The sequence below is a fragment of the Pimephales promelas genome, chromosome 20, assembly GCF_988280905.1.
Source record: "Pimephales promelas chromosome 20, fPimPro1.hap1.1, whole genome shotgun sequence".
Lineage (NCBI taxonomy): Eukaryota > Metazoa > Chordata > Actinopteri > Cypriniformes > Leuciscidae > Pimephales > Pimephales promelas.
Window position 1 is genome coordinate 11,124,559 of NC_142788.1, and position 14,282 is coordinate 11,138,840.

At 36.8% G+C, this 14,282-nt stretch overlaps 1 protein-coding gene across 1 annotated transcript in view; it reads left to right on the forward strand.

Annotated features, from left to right (window-relative positions):
• The window catches only part of samd10b (sterile alpha motif domain containing 10b), an 86,753-nt gene that overhangs the window by 21,936 nt on the left and 50,535 nt on the right, over positions 1–14,282 (forward strand). Inside the window, exon 2 of the mRNA XM_089124439.1 lies at positions 11,560–11,738. Within this exon, the coding sequence (XP_088980565.1) occupies positions 11,560–11,738 (179 nt within the window). The remainder of the gene's footprint in view (positions 1–11,559; positions 11,739–14,282) is intronic.

Here is a 14,282-nt window from a genome sequence, read left to right on the forward strand (position 1 = left end):
TGTCAGGAGAATCTGATTGGCTTATGTTTTTGTGTTTAAATGCGGCAGGACATTAGATCACTATACGTAAGCTCTTTTCTGATATTTCAACAATCTCGAAATGCACAGTAACAAGCTCTGTGCTCTGGACGTTGGCTGTCCTTGCCCTTTCTGGTCCCAGCCGTGGCTGAATTGGGGTGTAGGTAGGCTGGCGGGGCAGGCTCATGAGGAGGCAGAGGGTAATGGTGCTTCAGCCTGGCACTGCTCCAGCATACAGAGCTGCCATACAGCGTTTCATCCAAGGTACACATATTTTCTTTTTTCACTTACTATTGGTTGGATGGTTTACAATGACGAATTCTTTTAATGTTTGTCCCAGAGGAAGATGTTTTTTTTGTCAATGCTCAGGAGACCTAATTTAGCTGTCTGTTATGTTTCACGTGTCAAATTCATATCTGATGTTTCTACTGAAATTCCTTTTGGGAGAAACAAAAATAGATATTATGAGACTTAAAGAGGTATAAAATGAACATTGATAGTATAGCTCAGATCTTTTGATTGGATGTGAATTTGAGTCGAAATGTCTGACTTCTGAAGAGATTAATATTTACTTATTCTATGATTTGTGCATTTTCACCCTATGTGTTTAATATTTGCATTAAAAATGAATATGTTGCACAGTAATGGGACTGTATTGGGTCATCACTTGATGACTAATGTAAAATATGACTATTGAAGCAAAAACACTTGAGATCTGTTTAATAATTATGGCCTGGAACCTAAGTTTAGCAAGGGGTAATTGAAAAAAAAAAAGTTAAGTAAACACATGCTAATTTTTTTCAATTACGCATTAAGTTTATTTACTGAATAATTTTAAGGTCACTTAAAATCACTTAAAAACAGTAAATGTGGAATAAACACCTTTATTCTGAGATCTCATAGGTGGTTTTCCATCCTCTTATTATTATGTGTATGATTTATTCATTACAAGCTCACGGAGACAGCAAATTCACAAAAGAAAGGGTCAGGAGATTATACAATATTGCAGTATAATGACTAAATGGAAGAACTGCTGGAACTTACAAGTCAATCTGAATATCCTGATTATTCAGATGATGCTCAATATGCTAATGAAGTCTGTATAAAAAAAGCCTACGTGGTTAAAGTTTTACTTCAAACTCCACAAATGTTCATTTGTTTTTGCATTCACAATTAAGTTCTCATCTTTTTTTATGGATATAATTAAAAACGTCACAGCTAAAGGAGCTAGGGAAATTATCTCTCTCTCTCTACAAGGTTTGGTTTATGACTGACGCCATGAGGCAGTCAGTGGGCATGAATAATTCATACACATCATATTAGGGCAGGAAACCGTTGCCCACCTTAGACCTGTTATGCCACTCTTATGCAATCCACTCCACATGTGGCTTGAATGAAAGCCTTGAACTTTACATATGCAGTACATCATATTTATTAACTTACATCTCGAAGAAGATTCACAGATTAAAGTCTTCCTGTAGTCAATAATTTTATCCCTTAAAACTCATATTTGATCACCAAAATGACACTGTTTTTCTATGAATTTTTTTTCATGCCTTAAAGGGGCACTATGTAGGAATCCCGTTTTTGTCAAACAGCGACCCCTAGAGTCGATGTGGAGTACTTGAACTTAACGTTACTGTCGTAAATACCATAGATATCTATATAAAGGCTAGATATCTCGTCCGCGCTGCTGGCCAATGGAGGTCGACGTCAGCACCTGGCGGCCATCTTGTCACAGGCAGCTCGCTCACTGGTAACATTGTTTTAATGGTGCATGTACTTCACCATAACTTGCTCAATTTTCTACCGATTTTCAAACGGTCTGGTTTGTTATAAACGGCAGAGATGTAGTTATGATACTGCATACTTATGAATAATAAGTGTCTAAATAAATAATCATCCAGAATTATAGCCAGGTTAATGACGTTTGTAAGAAACCAAACTGTTTGTAAATCCGTCAAGATTTCCAAGATAAGAGTATTTCTTACATCAGATACCACAGAGCCCGCCAGAAAGCCTGTCTGTGACAAGATGGCCGCCGGCGATGATGATAAATACTCTGCCGTGAGACATCTAGCCTTTATATAGATATCTATGGTAAATACCACTCACTCAGAGCGTGACATGGCTTGTTAGTATACAATAGTATAGTGTTGGGAAAGTTCACTTTCTACATGAACTAGTTCAAAGTTCAGTTCACACATTTTAAAATGAACTAGTTCAGGTCATAGTTCATACTTCAAAAAATTAACTAGTTCATAGTTCTTTTTTTCCATATGTTGCAAGCTTCTTTTTTATTATTGCCACTGCCCATATACAACCAGAGACAACAATTATTTTATCGACGGGCAAAGTTTGCACAGAAATTTAAGATTTTTCCCATCCTCACCGACCTCGTGATAAAATAATAAAATGATCATACGCCTCCTCGCTGGCTGCTTTGTCGACGGCGGCCGCGGTGCGACACTGGTGTCTTGTGTTGCCAGATTGGGGGTTTTTTTTCGCTACAAAATAAGTCCTGTTTACGTGTGTTTTAGCCGTGTTTTAGAAATCTGGCACCCTATTGTACGAAGTTAAACTGAGAGAGCGTGCGTTCACAGACACCAGAATGAACGCGTTCACAGTAACGTTCATCAGGCAGTAATACAGTACGTTCAGTTCATGTTCGCCCAAAATATTAACGCGTTCAATGAACGATAGTTCATGACAACACTGCAATAGTACATTGTGTTTAATTTGCCGTTTAATGAGATTAATGTGTTTTTGAGACTGTCTTTGGTTCACTGCAGTTTTAAGGAGAAAATACTTTGTACATGGTTTGTACATGGAATTTGTACATGGTTTGTCTTAAAGCATATTAAAAACACCACATGGACATATAAACAACATTAAAAACTTGATTTTCACCACAGGAGGACTTTAATATTTTAGTTTAATATTTTAGTATATATATATATATATATATATATATATATATATATATAAATAAACTGTAAAAAATATTGTTGGTTTAACTTAAAAAAGTAAGTAACCTGGTTGCCTTAAAATTTTAAGTTCATTGAACTGGAAAAAATGAGTTAATACAATGAAGGAGATTAATTTAATCATCAGAAACTCAAAATTATATGTTTTCTGAACTAAATAAATTATTTAAGTTGATTTGACAAAAGAAAAAATGTTGTGATAACTACACTGTAAAAAAATATTGTTGGTTTAACTTAAAAAAGTAAGTAACCTGGGTTATCTTAAAATTTTAAGTTGATTGAACTGGAAAAAGTGACTTAATTCAATGAAGGAGATTAATTTAATCATCAGAAAATCAAAATTATAAGTTATCTCAACTAAATAAATTATTAGAAAGTTGACAAAAGAAAATATGTTGTGATAACAAATCTTGAAATTATTTTTTTACAGTGTGTATATATATATATATATATATATATATATATATATATATATTAGGGCTGGGTATTGTTAGGTATTTCACAATTCGATTCGATTTCAATTCTTGAGGCTTCGATTCGATTCGATTTCGATTCGATTCAATATTGACTTATTAGCTTCGATATCGATTCAATAATAAGTAAATACACAAGTAATTAAGTGCCTGAGTATATTTTTAAGTAATGTGTGCAGTTTTACCAATGTTAAAGAACAAATTGACCCCAGCATGTTTGTTTCCTGTCATGGTTTATTTAGCAGAATAAAAATGTACAATATTGTGTGTTGAATTCAAACACAACTGTGACAAGCACTGTACAGTGCTTTAACAACACCTCTAAAGTGCAAGTAACTAAGTAGTAGAAAGTATATTTCTTTCTTCCTATACATTCAAGTTATAAAAGAATTGTAAACAGAAGCACAAAATGTGCATACTCAAAAAAGTGCAATATTATATTCTAATTATAATTTTGTAAACAATAACACTTAATAGCTGATCACAGCAATTGCGAGTCATCAGGCCAATTCTAAGGGGGAAAAAATACTAACCTTTTTCCCTCTCAGAAGTTTATATCTCATAGACTTTATATCATGCATTTCTGACTATATATCACGCAATTCTGACTTTATATCATGCATTTCTGACTTTATAACACCCAATTGCGACTTTATATCTTTTATATATAAAACTTTTTTATATAAAACTTTTTTATATAAAAGTCTCAATTACCTTTTTTATTTTCCATTCTGTGGCGGAAACAAGCTTCCATAGTTCCCCGGCTTACAGTGGAATCCAAAATGAGCCCAAACGTCGGCTTTTAATGTTGGCGGTGCAGTCTTGAATCAGGCTTGAACGGAGTGCAGCTGCTGTCCGTCATCGCGCTGTTTTGCTAAGGGCTAAAGCGCGACTTGTACAACGCTGAACGCTCTCACTAGAGTGTAGCTCACAGCGCCGCCACTAGCCTGGATGGCTGAATCGATTCATAGGATTTGATGAATCGATATTGAATTGAGAAGCAAAAAATTGCAATGCATTGATGAATCGATATTTTTACCCAGCCCTAATATATATATACACTTAGTTATACTTTATCTGTTTGCTCAAGATTTTCAAAGTCTGGTTCGGTGTTTGCTGTAGGCTAGTCCTGCACAGTTCATCTGAAACCTTCCACGTCCCCCAGCTCCACCTGTCTAGATCTGCTATGGGATTTATGTATGTCTATTTATGCAGCAGCAGCGCATCTGTTTATCTATTAGCAATAGCAAGTTCATATTCCTCTGCAACAGCAGCAGCGTAGAAGATCTAGTTCACCAAGACCAAATACTTTACCATTGCCATATTCAATAACATGCTGAAACATTCAGAGGGTTTTCATGATTTAAATATATTTAAAATGCCCTTTAAGTAGCTTCAATGTAGTTGTATAGGCTGTCAGCTACAATTTTAAAGTTGCTTCCCCAACACTGATATCTTTACCTTAAAAAACTAGCTGAATAAATATCTGTCTTTTCTCAGAATGGAAGATTTATTTTAACCAACTTCCGTTGCGGTGTTGTTTTTTTGGTCAGTAAATCAATGCTGCAGTGAATAATCCGTTTGTTTTCATTGTTTAATGATGTTTTCTTTCTGTTGATGGAGGCCGTCTCAGACTTGTCTTTTCAGCGGGAGATCTCCTGTTATTCCCCTGTCAATCTTCCCCCGTTCCAGGTCGAACTGCTAGCTGTCGGAGCAATTTAAACTCCCACAGACTGACTGTTTTCAGTGTGGAGAGACTCATTTTAGTAATGCAGGTTACTGAATATACCCAAAACCGAATAACCCTCAAGTGAAGTGAAGTTGGATATCTAATAATAGCATTTTATTGAACCAAAAAGTTAGAAATACCAATTAAACTTCAAGTTTAAAGCTGCTTTGGCTTGGAGATTCACTGAAATGTCCAAGGTTTAACCATGTTATGTCGACTTTAACTGAACTCACGTCGGACCTGAGGTTGTCTCTGCTTGCTTTTGTGGAGCAAAATAATTTTCTTCTGGAGATCTTAAAGTGAAAAATTGAGACATGGGTCTATTCACCCTGCCTACTAAGTACTAAAGCTAGTTTGTATGGATGAGAAAGTTCGACAACACATTCTTTGAGATCAACTATTTTTACGGTATTTTTCTCAACATGATTGAATTGCTCTCTAGAGCTGGGTCAAGATGGAATAATTTCATGCTTCATTTCTGGGGTTCAAGATAGTGCCTGCAGGGCTTCCCCATGGTAAATGCTAACCACAGACTGAACACACTAGCTGGAATACGTATGCCGATATAGAATAGGCTTATATGTTGAAAAGGTAATTTCATGTTTTAATTAGCTTGCGGCTATATGTATTTAATCAGTTCATGTTAAATGTATTTTAAAGTGCAAAAGCTTTAAGATGTATGCCTTTTCTGATACTGGTACATTGACACAGTATCCCATTCAAACGTTTCTTTTTCTTTTTTTATTCAGCAAGGATTACTTTTATCAAAAGTGACAGTAATGTAATGTAATGTTTTTTATTTCAAATAAATGCTTTTATATTCATCATAGAATACTGAAAACAATTATCATGGTGTCCATCATGGTGTCATGGACTCGACCTAGGACGGTGACAAAAAATAAAACATATAGCGCTTTTCTAAGCGTGTAAAGTGGATAACTATATTGTATGGCGAAAACCACAGCAAGTGATTGGGAGCACTTCGACACAGTGCAGTAATATCATCACTCGTGAAAAGTCCTATAACATAGTTTAAAGGGGTGATGAACTGAGAAATCTAATTTTCCTTGAGCTTTTGACATCTAAGAGGTCATCATAATATAAGAATATCCTGTAAGTTTCAGAACTGAAAACGTACTTGTTAGTCCAATAAAAGCTTTTATTGACACCAGCCTCAGCAAATGACTCGTTTTTCAAAGTGGGGAACTATGACGACAAAGAGGATAAAACACCACCCACGCAGAAGAAGATCAACGCCTACTTCAACATGGCCGGTTTAGCCCCACCCACCGATTCGCGCATTACACGAATAGCTAAATATCATAGATGCCTATACCTCGTGATGATAAACCAGATCGAGCTACCGAGATTTACAGAATATTGTGCAGCGCCTGGTTGTGGAAGAAGACAGTCTCTGCATAAGCTTCCTCTGGATTCCAATAGGACTGCATGGATAAACTTTATTTTTAATGAGGTAAAACATTGTCCGTCTGTTCGCTTCATTTCACTGAGGATTGTTTTGTAAAAAAGACTGGATTTTCAGACCGATTAAGAGTAAAGAACAGTGCTGTGCCGTCTATATTGGATCTGACAGGAATGGTGCAACACACGGACTCTGGGTCGAACATGTATGGGTCGAATCATTCCTGTCGCCATTTTACAACATTGGACGTTTTCAAAACAATTTCCCGCAAGTGCATCGACGGGTGAGTTGAAACTCATTATAGTATGCAAAACTGTTATCCGCTCACAGCAGTGGGCGTTTACTTCCAAGTCTTCAGTGCGAGACGCCAATAAAAACCGAACGTTTTTGAGCTAGGCACAAAACTAGGGTCCAAAATAGCCTATTACTTATTCATTTTGATGTTTTTGAATGCAAAAACCAAACAAACGTCATAAGTTGACCTCAGACTACAATATAATAAAATTTAAAAAGCCAGTTCATGACCCCTTTAATATGAAGAACGGTGGAGTATCGCTTTAAAATGTTCTTTTTTCATGTTAAGTATTTATTTTAGTTTTCTGTCCAGTTCTTCAGGATGAAAGTGACATTTTTGAAGGGATGAAGGTAGTGCCTAGATCCCAACTTGATAGGTGAAGGAGTCTCGGAGCCTCTGGGAAAGTTCACTCAGCTCATAAGAGGAGTTTCTTCTTCAGGAAGGAATGAGTTTTTCCAAAAGCGCTGTGGTAATTTACCTTGGGCTTTGGCTCTGTATGACCTTCCCACAAGCCACACCAAACCACAGGCTAATTGCTTGCTAATGACTGTTAAAAAAGTAAGGAAATTTTAAATGAAGTTTGGAAACTTTCATGATTAATCTTCTTCTGCGGTGGCAGGAGAAGATCTAAGCCATTCCATCAATCACATCAGGCAGAAGAGTGACTCTTTTTCAGGGTCGAAAGCATTTGCCTTTGGATCCCAGCTCTCTCTCTCTCTCTCTCTCTTTGCATTTACTTAACGGTCCTTGCTCCTGTTTCCATCTCTCTCTCTTTCTTTGTCTTCTATTACATGTATCTAAGCGGTTTAGTGCCTTGCATCAGCACTCAAAGAGCTTTGTACATCTCCCTCCCAGAATATTTAATGAAAATATTCAGACTTTTGTCCACATTTGACCTCTCCTTTCTGCCTCCTCCCCTCCCCTCTTCTGATGGTGGTGTCGAGAACGCCTTTTGTCTTCTTCTGAAGGACTTGAGCACTTATTTGAAGATCAATTCTGGCCAAGTTCACATTCTGAGGGGTCAGAAATATTCTTGCTTCCTAATATTACACCAGACTGTCTCCATGGCATTATCTACACTATAGTCTTAGAGACAAAGAGACACAGTGGCATTGTATCAAATTCATCAGTTGTCCAGACTCCAGAGAATGCCTCATCTGACTTATTTCTTGGTAAAGATTGGTCTAAAATCAACAATTTGATCTTGGTATGCAATGGAATTGCAAACGTATAGTTCCAAGAAACACAAGTTATTGTTTATAGATTCATAATGTATTTATAAATCGAATCTGAATGGCTGAAGGTGTTCACTCTCATTTAATCAATCACTTAACCAAATAGTTCAAAAATACTGATTCATTTTGGGTCAAATCGCTCTTTTCTACCACAGAAAGATATGGTAAAAATGCTAAGAATGGTATGCTAGTATGCATCTCTGAATTCATTGGTTTAGTGTCCCCCTATACCCTCAGTGTCTAAATTCACTCACTCATTTTCATTCACTCATTCAGTGGAATAATGTTGGGAATATTGAACAAGGTGATTTTAAATACAGCCAGTGTGTGTTCATGGGCGAGTCATTGAATTATTCTCTTAACCAATTCATTCCAGAACATCTATATAGATTGTGTCAGATCCGTCACAATCCGGGTAAATTTCACCTACTGTTTTATGAATACTAAGATTTCAGTCATATTTTCGCCTACTATATAGAGATGTAAGCATCTTTAGCCGCAGCCAGTGTCTCCTTCTGGGATACCAAGTGGAAGTTTGTATTGTGGGATTGAAATGCTGACAGAGATTTGGACAGATGGGTAGATTGTGTAGGATATCCAGAGAAAATATCAGTCTTAACCGCAACCCCCTATGGATGACTGACAGATGCTGTACTTAACCACACCCCTTTCTTTGACTCATGGGATGTGTTTCTTATCCATCTCAGTGTGTAGAGAGCTCTAATTTTTGCCTCCGACGGATTTGAGTGGCAGTAATAAGCCCTCGGCTTTCGTTTCCTGACTGCCCAAGAGAGAGAGAGAGAGAGAGAGAGAGAGAGAAAAGCAGACACAGGAAACGCATCACTGAACCCTGACAAACAGCTCCACGATCCGTCTTTCCCATCACCCCAATGATTACACTATGAACTTGACCTGCCCTTTGGAATGGTTTTGATAGGTTGAAACACTTTTGTTTCAGCTGTCAGCATCTTCTCGAGGGTTTTTCCCAGAGTTTCCATTTTCCCACAATCACTTTTATAGTACTTCGGTTAACACAGAGGTACCGGTGACTGCAGCTCTGTTTGAAACACAATGGGCTCGAGCTGTTCACACAACGAGACTCTACGCAAAGAGCTTTGAGACCAGCTTAACCAGACAAACAAAACTTTTTCCAAGCCGTGTAGGGCTACCTCAGGCCTTTGTGAGGTTTTGTGAATGGCCATTAATGTATTATTTACAGTCTTCCCTCACTTTTGATCTCTCACTCCCTCTTTCTCTTCTTCTCTAAATTGTTTTTTTTTTAAATCTCTTACGTGCTGATATGCGCTCGTATTATCTTTTACCCTTCATTAAATATTTTGCACTTACCAAGGGCTCTCGTAGCACTGATCACATTAGCTACGCTGGGGGAAAAAAAGAGCTTATAAGAAAGCCAAGTGGGAGAGTAGATACACGGAAAGCCAGGGGTCAGAAATAGAAAAAAAGATAGACCAACGGCCTTTACAAGCACATTGGTAGTTTTTTTTTTTTTTTTTTTTTTTGGTGTTGGGTTGGTTGGATAAAGCTGAGTGTGAACGGCGAAAGGGAAATGTGAGAGAACTATATACTACTTGTACTATTCAGGCCCTTCATAGATACACACATTTACATTTCATTCACTTTACTTTACTAAACATATCTAATTAGGAGTAATACATATATTTAATGAGTCTAACATAAAATATTTTAAATAGAGTCATCTATGAAATTTATTTAAGTTTGATCAACTCATTTTAGTTAGATTTAGGAAAGAGGAGCGCCTTCTGCACATGTAAGTACATGGTGTGAATTATTACTCAGTATAAATATAATTACACTGTAACAATGACACCTTAACATAAAGTGTAACTGCTTCTTATTTTTTAGGACCAATAAAGTCGGCACTAAATGAATCTTCACTCTAGTGGTTTTGTAAATGCATGTTGAAGATCTTATTGTGATTGATCCATCCATTTATGGAATAACATATTCATGTTATTTGTGATGACAAGTATATTTTTCACCTGAGTTTCATTATCATAATGCACTTTTCACATGTTTTACATAACATTAGACTGACCCATATGCATGGAATATCAGTCATTTAGAAATCGCTAGTAAATTTCACAAATATTATAAAAAACATGCAAGTAATGCAATTAATTAAAGGGGATATTTTGAAGTAGAAAGACTGAAATAGCATTTTCTTGTAAAACACACTCCAATATTATTTGGATTTATATTTGCCAACATGAGCTGAATAATTCACCGTCTATTCTCAGTGTGATTATTATTATTTCCCCCCCCTTAAAATTCAGTTATTCACGGAGATGATAACTTTTTTGCTAAGGTTTTGTGACAACAATGAAGCATGCGACTGTTTGAAATGTTTTCTATTGCATATCCGCTTCACAATAATATTACACAGTAGGTAGATGCTGATACTTTGTATGCATGGAAGAGCCTGTATATGATAATTATGTTTTGGCATAACAAACAGACACTGACATACTGATGTGCTTCATTTGCATTTGTATACACACACGCACACACACATACTGCTCAGAGGGTCCATGACCTGAAACACCTCACCCGTCTCCTGTATCTGCAGGGTTAAAGATCGTCCCTCGATGGCCACTTAGAGGAAGAATCAATGCCTATTCTTCTATTTTTCTGGACTTTAAGCACATGTTTGCTGATTTGGCATGTTGGGTTGCCAGGCACTGAATCATACATGTGCCATATGCTTAGAAAACTTGCCGTTTACTAGCTAACGTGTCTGTGTGTGTTTGTCTGCGTACAATGTAAAGTGTCTATTTTGTTATTCTGAATTTCTGTTCTGATCACTTTCAGTAAGTGCTGTAAAACTGTGTGAAAAAAACTGGCTGTCACAATTAAGAAATGTTTGGCTAAAATATACAATGTTTGTATATTTTAAAATGTAATTTATTCCTGCAATCAAATCTGAATTTTCAGCATCATTACTCCAGTCTTCGGTGTCACATGAACCTTCAGAAATCATTCTAATATGATTTGATGCTCAAGAAACATTTATGATTATTATCAACGTTGAAAACAGTTATGCTGCTTATTTCTGCATATTTTTTGTGAAAACCGTAATAATCCTTTGATCAATAACGTTCAAAGATAACATTTTTTAATTGAAATAGATTTTTTTGTAATTATTTTTTTTTTTTTGTAATAGTAATATACATTTTAAATGTGGCTAAAACCTTTTTTATTTCACATAAAGTACTTTGAGTTTGTTTGTGAAGTTGTAATTACACAATGACCTGTGATTGACATAATAAGGAATTCATGGCGCTTCCTGTAACAATGACGATGATCCGTGTATGAAATGGCGGGATGTGCTCAACATCTCTCTTCATGTGTCCTCCACAGCTGCGTCCAGCTTCAGCTTCTGTCGGGCTGCGCTGGACCACACAGTCTCAGCAGAGGAGCTGAACTATCAGCTGCCACGCAGGGCCGGGGGCAACCTCACCTGGCATGAAGGACGCGGGCAGAGGGTGACGAGGAGGACCGTCAAACTGCTACAGCAGCCCGGCACAGAAGGAATACAGGTACACAACCACGCTCCCCACAGGAGAGAAAGTCAATAATGACATCTCATTACCATCTTAAAGGGATACTCCACTTTTTTTTTGGAAATAGGCTCATTTTACAACTCCCCCAGAGTTGAGTTTTATCATTTTCGAATCCATTCAGCCGATTTTCTGATATTTAGAAGAATATCAGTAACCAGACAGTTTCTGGTCCCATTGACTTCCATAGTATATATTTTTTCCTACTATGGAAGTCAATGGGACCAGAAACTGTCTGGTTTAAACGGTAAAACCCAACTGTTTAACTCTGGGGGAGTTGTAAAATGAGCCTATTTCCAAAAAAAGTGGTGTATCCCTTTAAAGAGGTCATGACATGGACTTTTTTTAAGGCGAGACACGGCAGGCAAAAAAACATTGACAAACAGTTTTTTTTCCACAGGTCAATTTTGAGATTTTGGGCTATTTGTATTTAATAACATGTCATCTTTCAGACCTAAATACACATTTAGGTCTTTATTTTACTACACTTTGTCTGTTTGCGTGTGTAGATTTTGCCTAAATTCCTCAAAAGTTGACATTCTAAATCATCCCGCTGCTCCGTGATCACGATCCGCACCTTGTCATCGCACACACCTCTAGAAACAAGGGGGTAATCCATCAGCCGGAAGTTGAATCTGCCTCCGGGGGCCGCCATTGTAGCGAGCTATCACCTGCTGTTAGCATCCCACTGACTCCCATTCATTTTGGTCACTTTGACAGCGAATAACTTTACATCTGAGGCGTCCAAAGACTCCATTTATCCATTAATTATTTCTAAAGAAACACAACAATGTATAAAAGGCTCCATTACTTTGTATGTTACGTTATGACCACGTAGAAGCCGTTCTTGTAAAAATAGGCTAAAGATTGCGTCATAACCACTCGACTGTCCGTCGCACAGTAGAAAATTACCGTGTAGACAGGAGGAGAAGCTCGCAAGCAATCTTTTACTGTCTAAAGTCAGCCCATGGCATATATAGAAGCAAAATGTCAAAATAATTAATCAGAATACTTACCAAAAGTGCTCCAGGTCGTGCTTCGCCGTCTCTGTTCACGATTAAAATTTGTCTTGGCACAGCTACTAAAAGATTTACAACTGTCAGTCAGTTTGCTCACGTGACATCTACGTCGTCAAGCTCAGTGCAGAACGCTTTCAGGATAGAAGGCTATCAGGAAGTGAGTGCCCATGTTGAGCTTCAACTCTCTCCGTTGAAATCAACGGGGTTGCTGTGTCCATTTCTTTTACTGTCTATGGTTAGAAAGCTCTCTCTCTCCTCTTCAATGCTGTGGGATCCAAATATGGTCATTTCCTGTTTATCAGCAACCAATCATGAAAGTAAAATGGGCAATTTAACTCGAAATGTCCCATAAATCTCATAAATCCCTTAAAAAAATCTTTAAAGGCCATTTTCTCAAAATGAGTTTTTCTCATACTTCTAATGTCGATTTTCCACTTCTGTAGCACCTACATACACCAAACTTTACAGCCGTATTCCGAACTATATAGTGAAGGTTTGTTCAGAGGGATATGTTGATATATCACTCTTGGCCTGAGTTATATGACATTTTATGCCTAAAAATAGGGCGGAAATCTAATTTTTAAGGCTATTGTCAGTATTTTCTGATTTGGTAACAAAAGGAGATAATCATAATCCCCTCTGAAAATGTCTTTTCATTGAATATATCAACAAAATGCAAACATAATTTTGAACCTTCTTTTTTTCAATGGTCAGATTCATCACTTATATTTAAACATAAAATTACAGAAAACTTGCAATACATTTTTTTCTCCTATTTATGCGAGTAATCAACTATTCAAGTTTCATGATGACATCTGTAAGTTAAAATTTTGATCCTATTCACCTGGAATAGGATAAAAGTGTGTCGCCTTAAATTATTGTTCTTTGAGGTTCATTTATTATGTTAGTAAAGCTTTTGTACAAAAGGCTTGTCAGTAGACATCACCATAGCTGTCAACATTTGGTTTTCAAAATCCAGGAGATAGGTTGCCAGGTTGAGATGACGAACGGGTTAAAAATGAAGAATTTTTATCAAGCTTGTGTATTTAAGTTCAGTAATTTCACTTAAATGACAATTAATAGGTAATCTTCATTGCCATTTAAGTGAAATTACTGAACTTAAATATACAAGCTTGATAAAAATGATTATTTTAGAAGAAAATTTCAAATGGCATTTAGAGGCTTTTGCATCTGAACTCTTCAAATGTTTATGTGTGGATTGTGTCAATATAATGCATTTAAAACAAGATCTGGCAACTGGTCAACATATTGGTCCGATTATTCATAAAGGCGTTTGGGCCATGCAAATTAGGGGAGTTTCCCGGGAGAAATAACAAACCAGGAGGGGTCTAGGAGATGGAGCTAAAAAACAGGAGAAAGTGTTGAATGAGTAAGTGTTTGAAAACATTACCTATATATAATCGTCATTTTCAGACAAAGCATTATGAAAACGTTTATTTACGGTTTGTGATGTAACTGCTGTCAGATCCAATACTGCTAACTG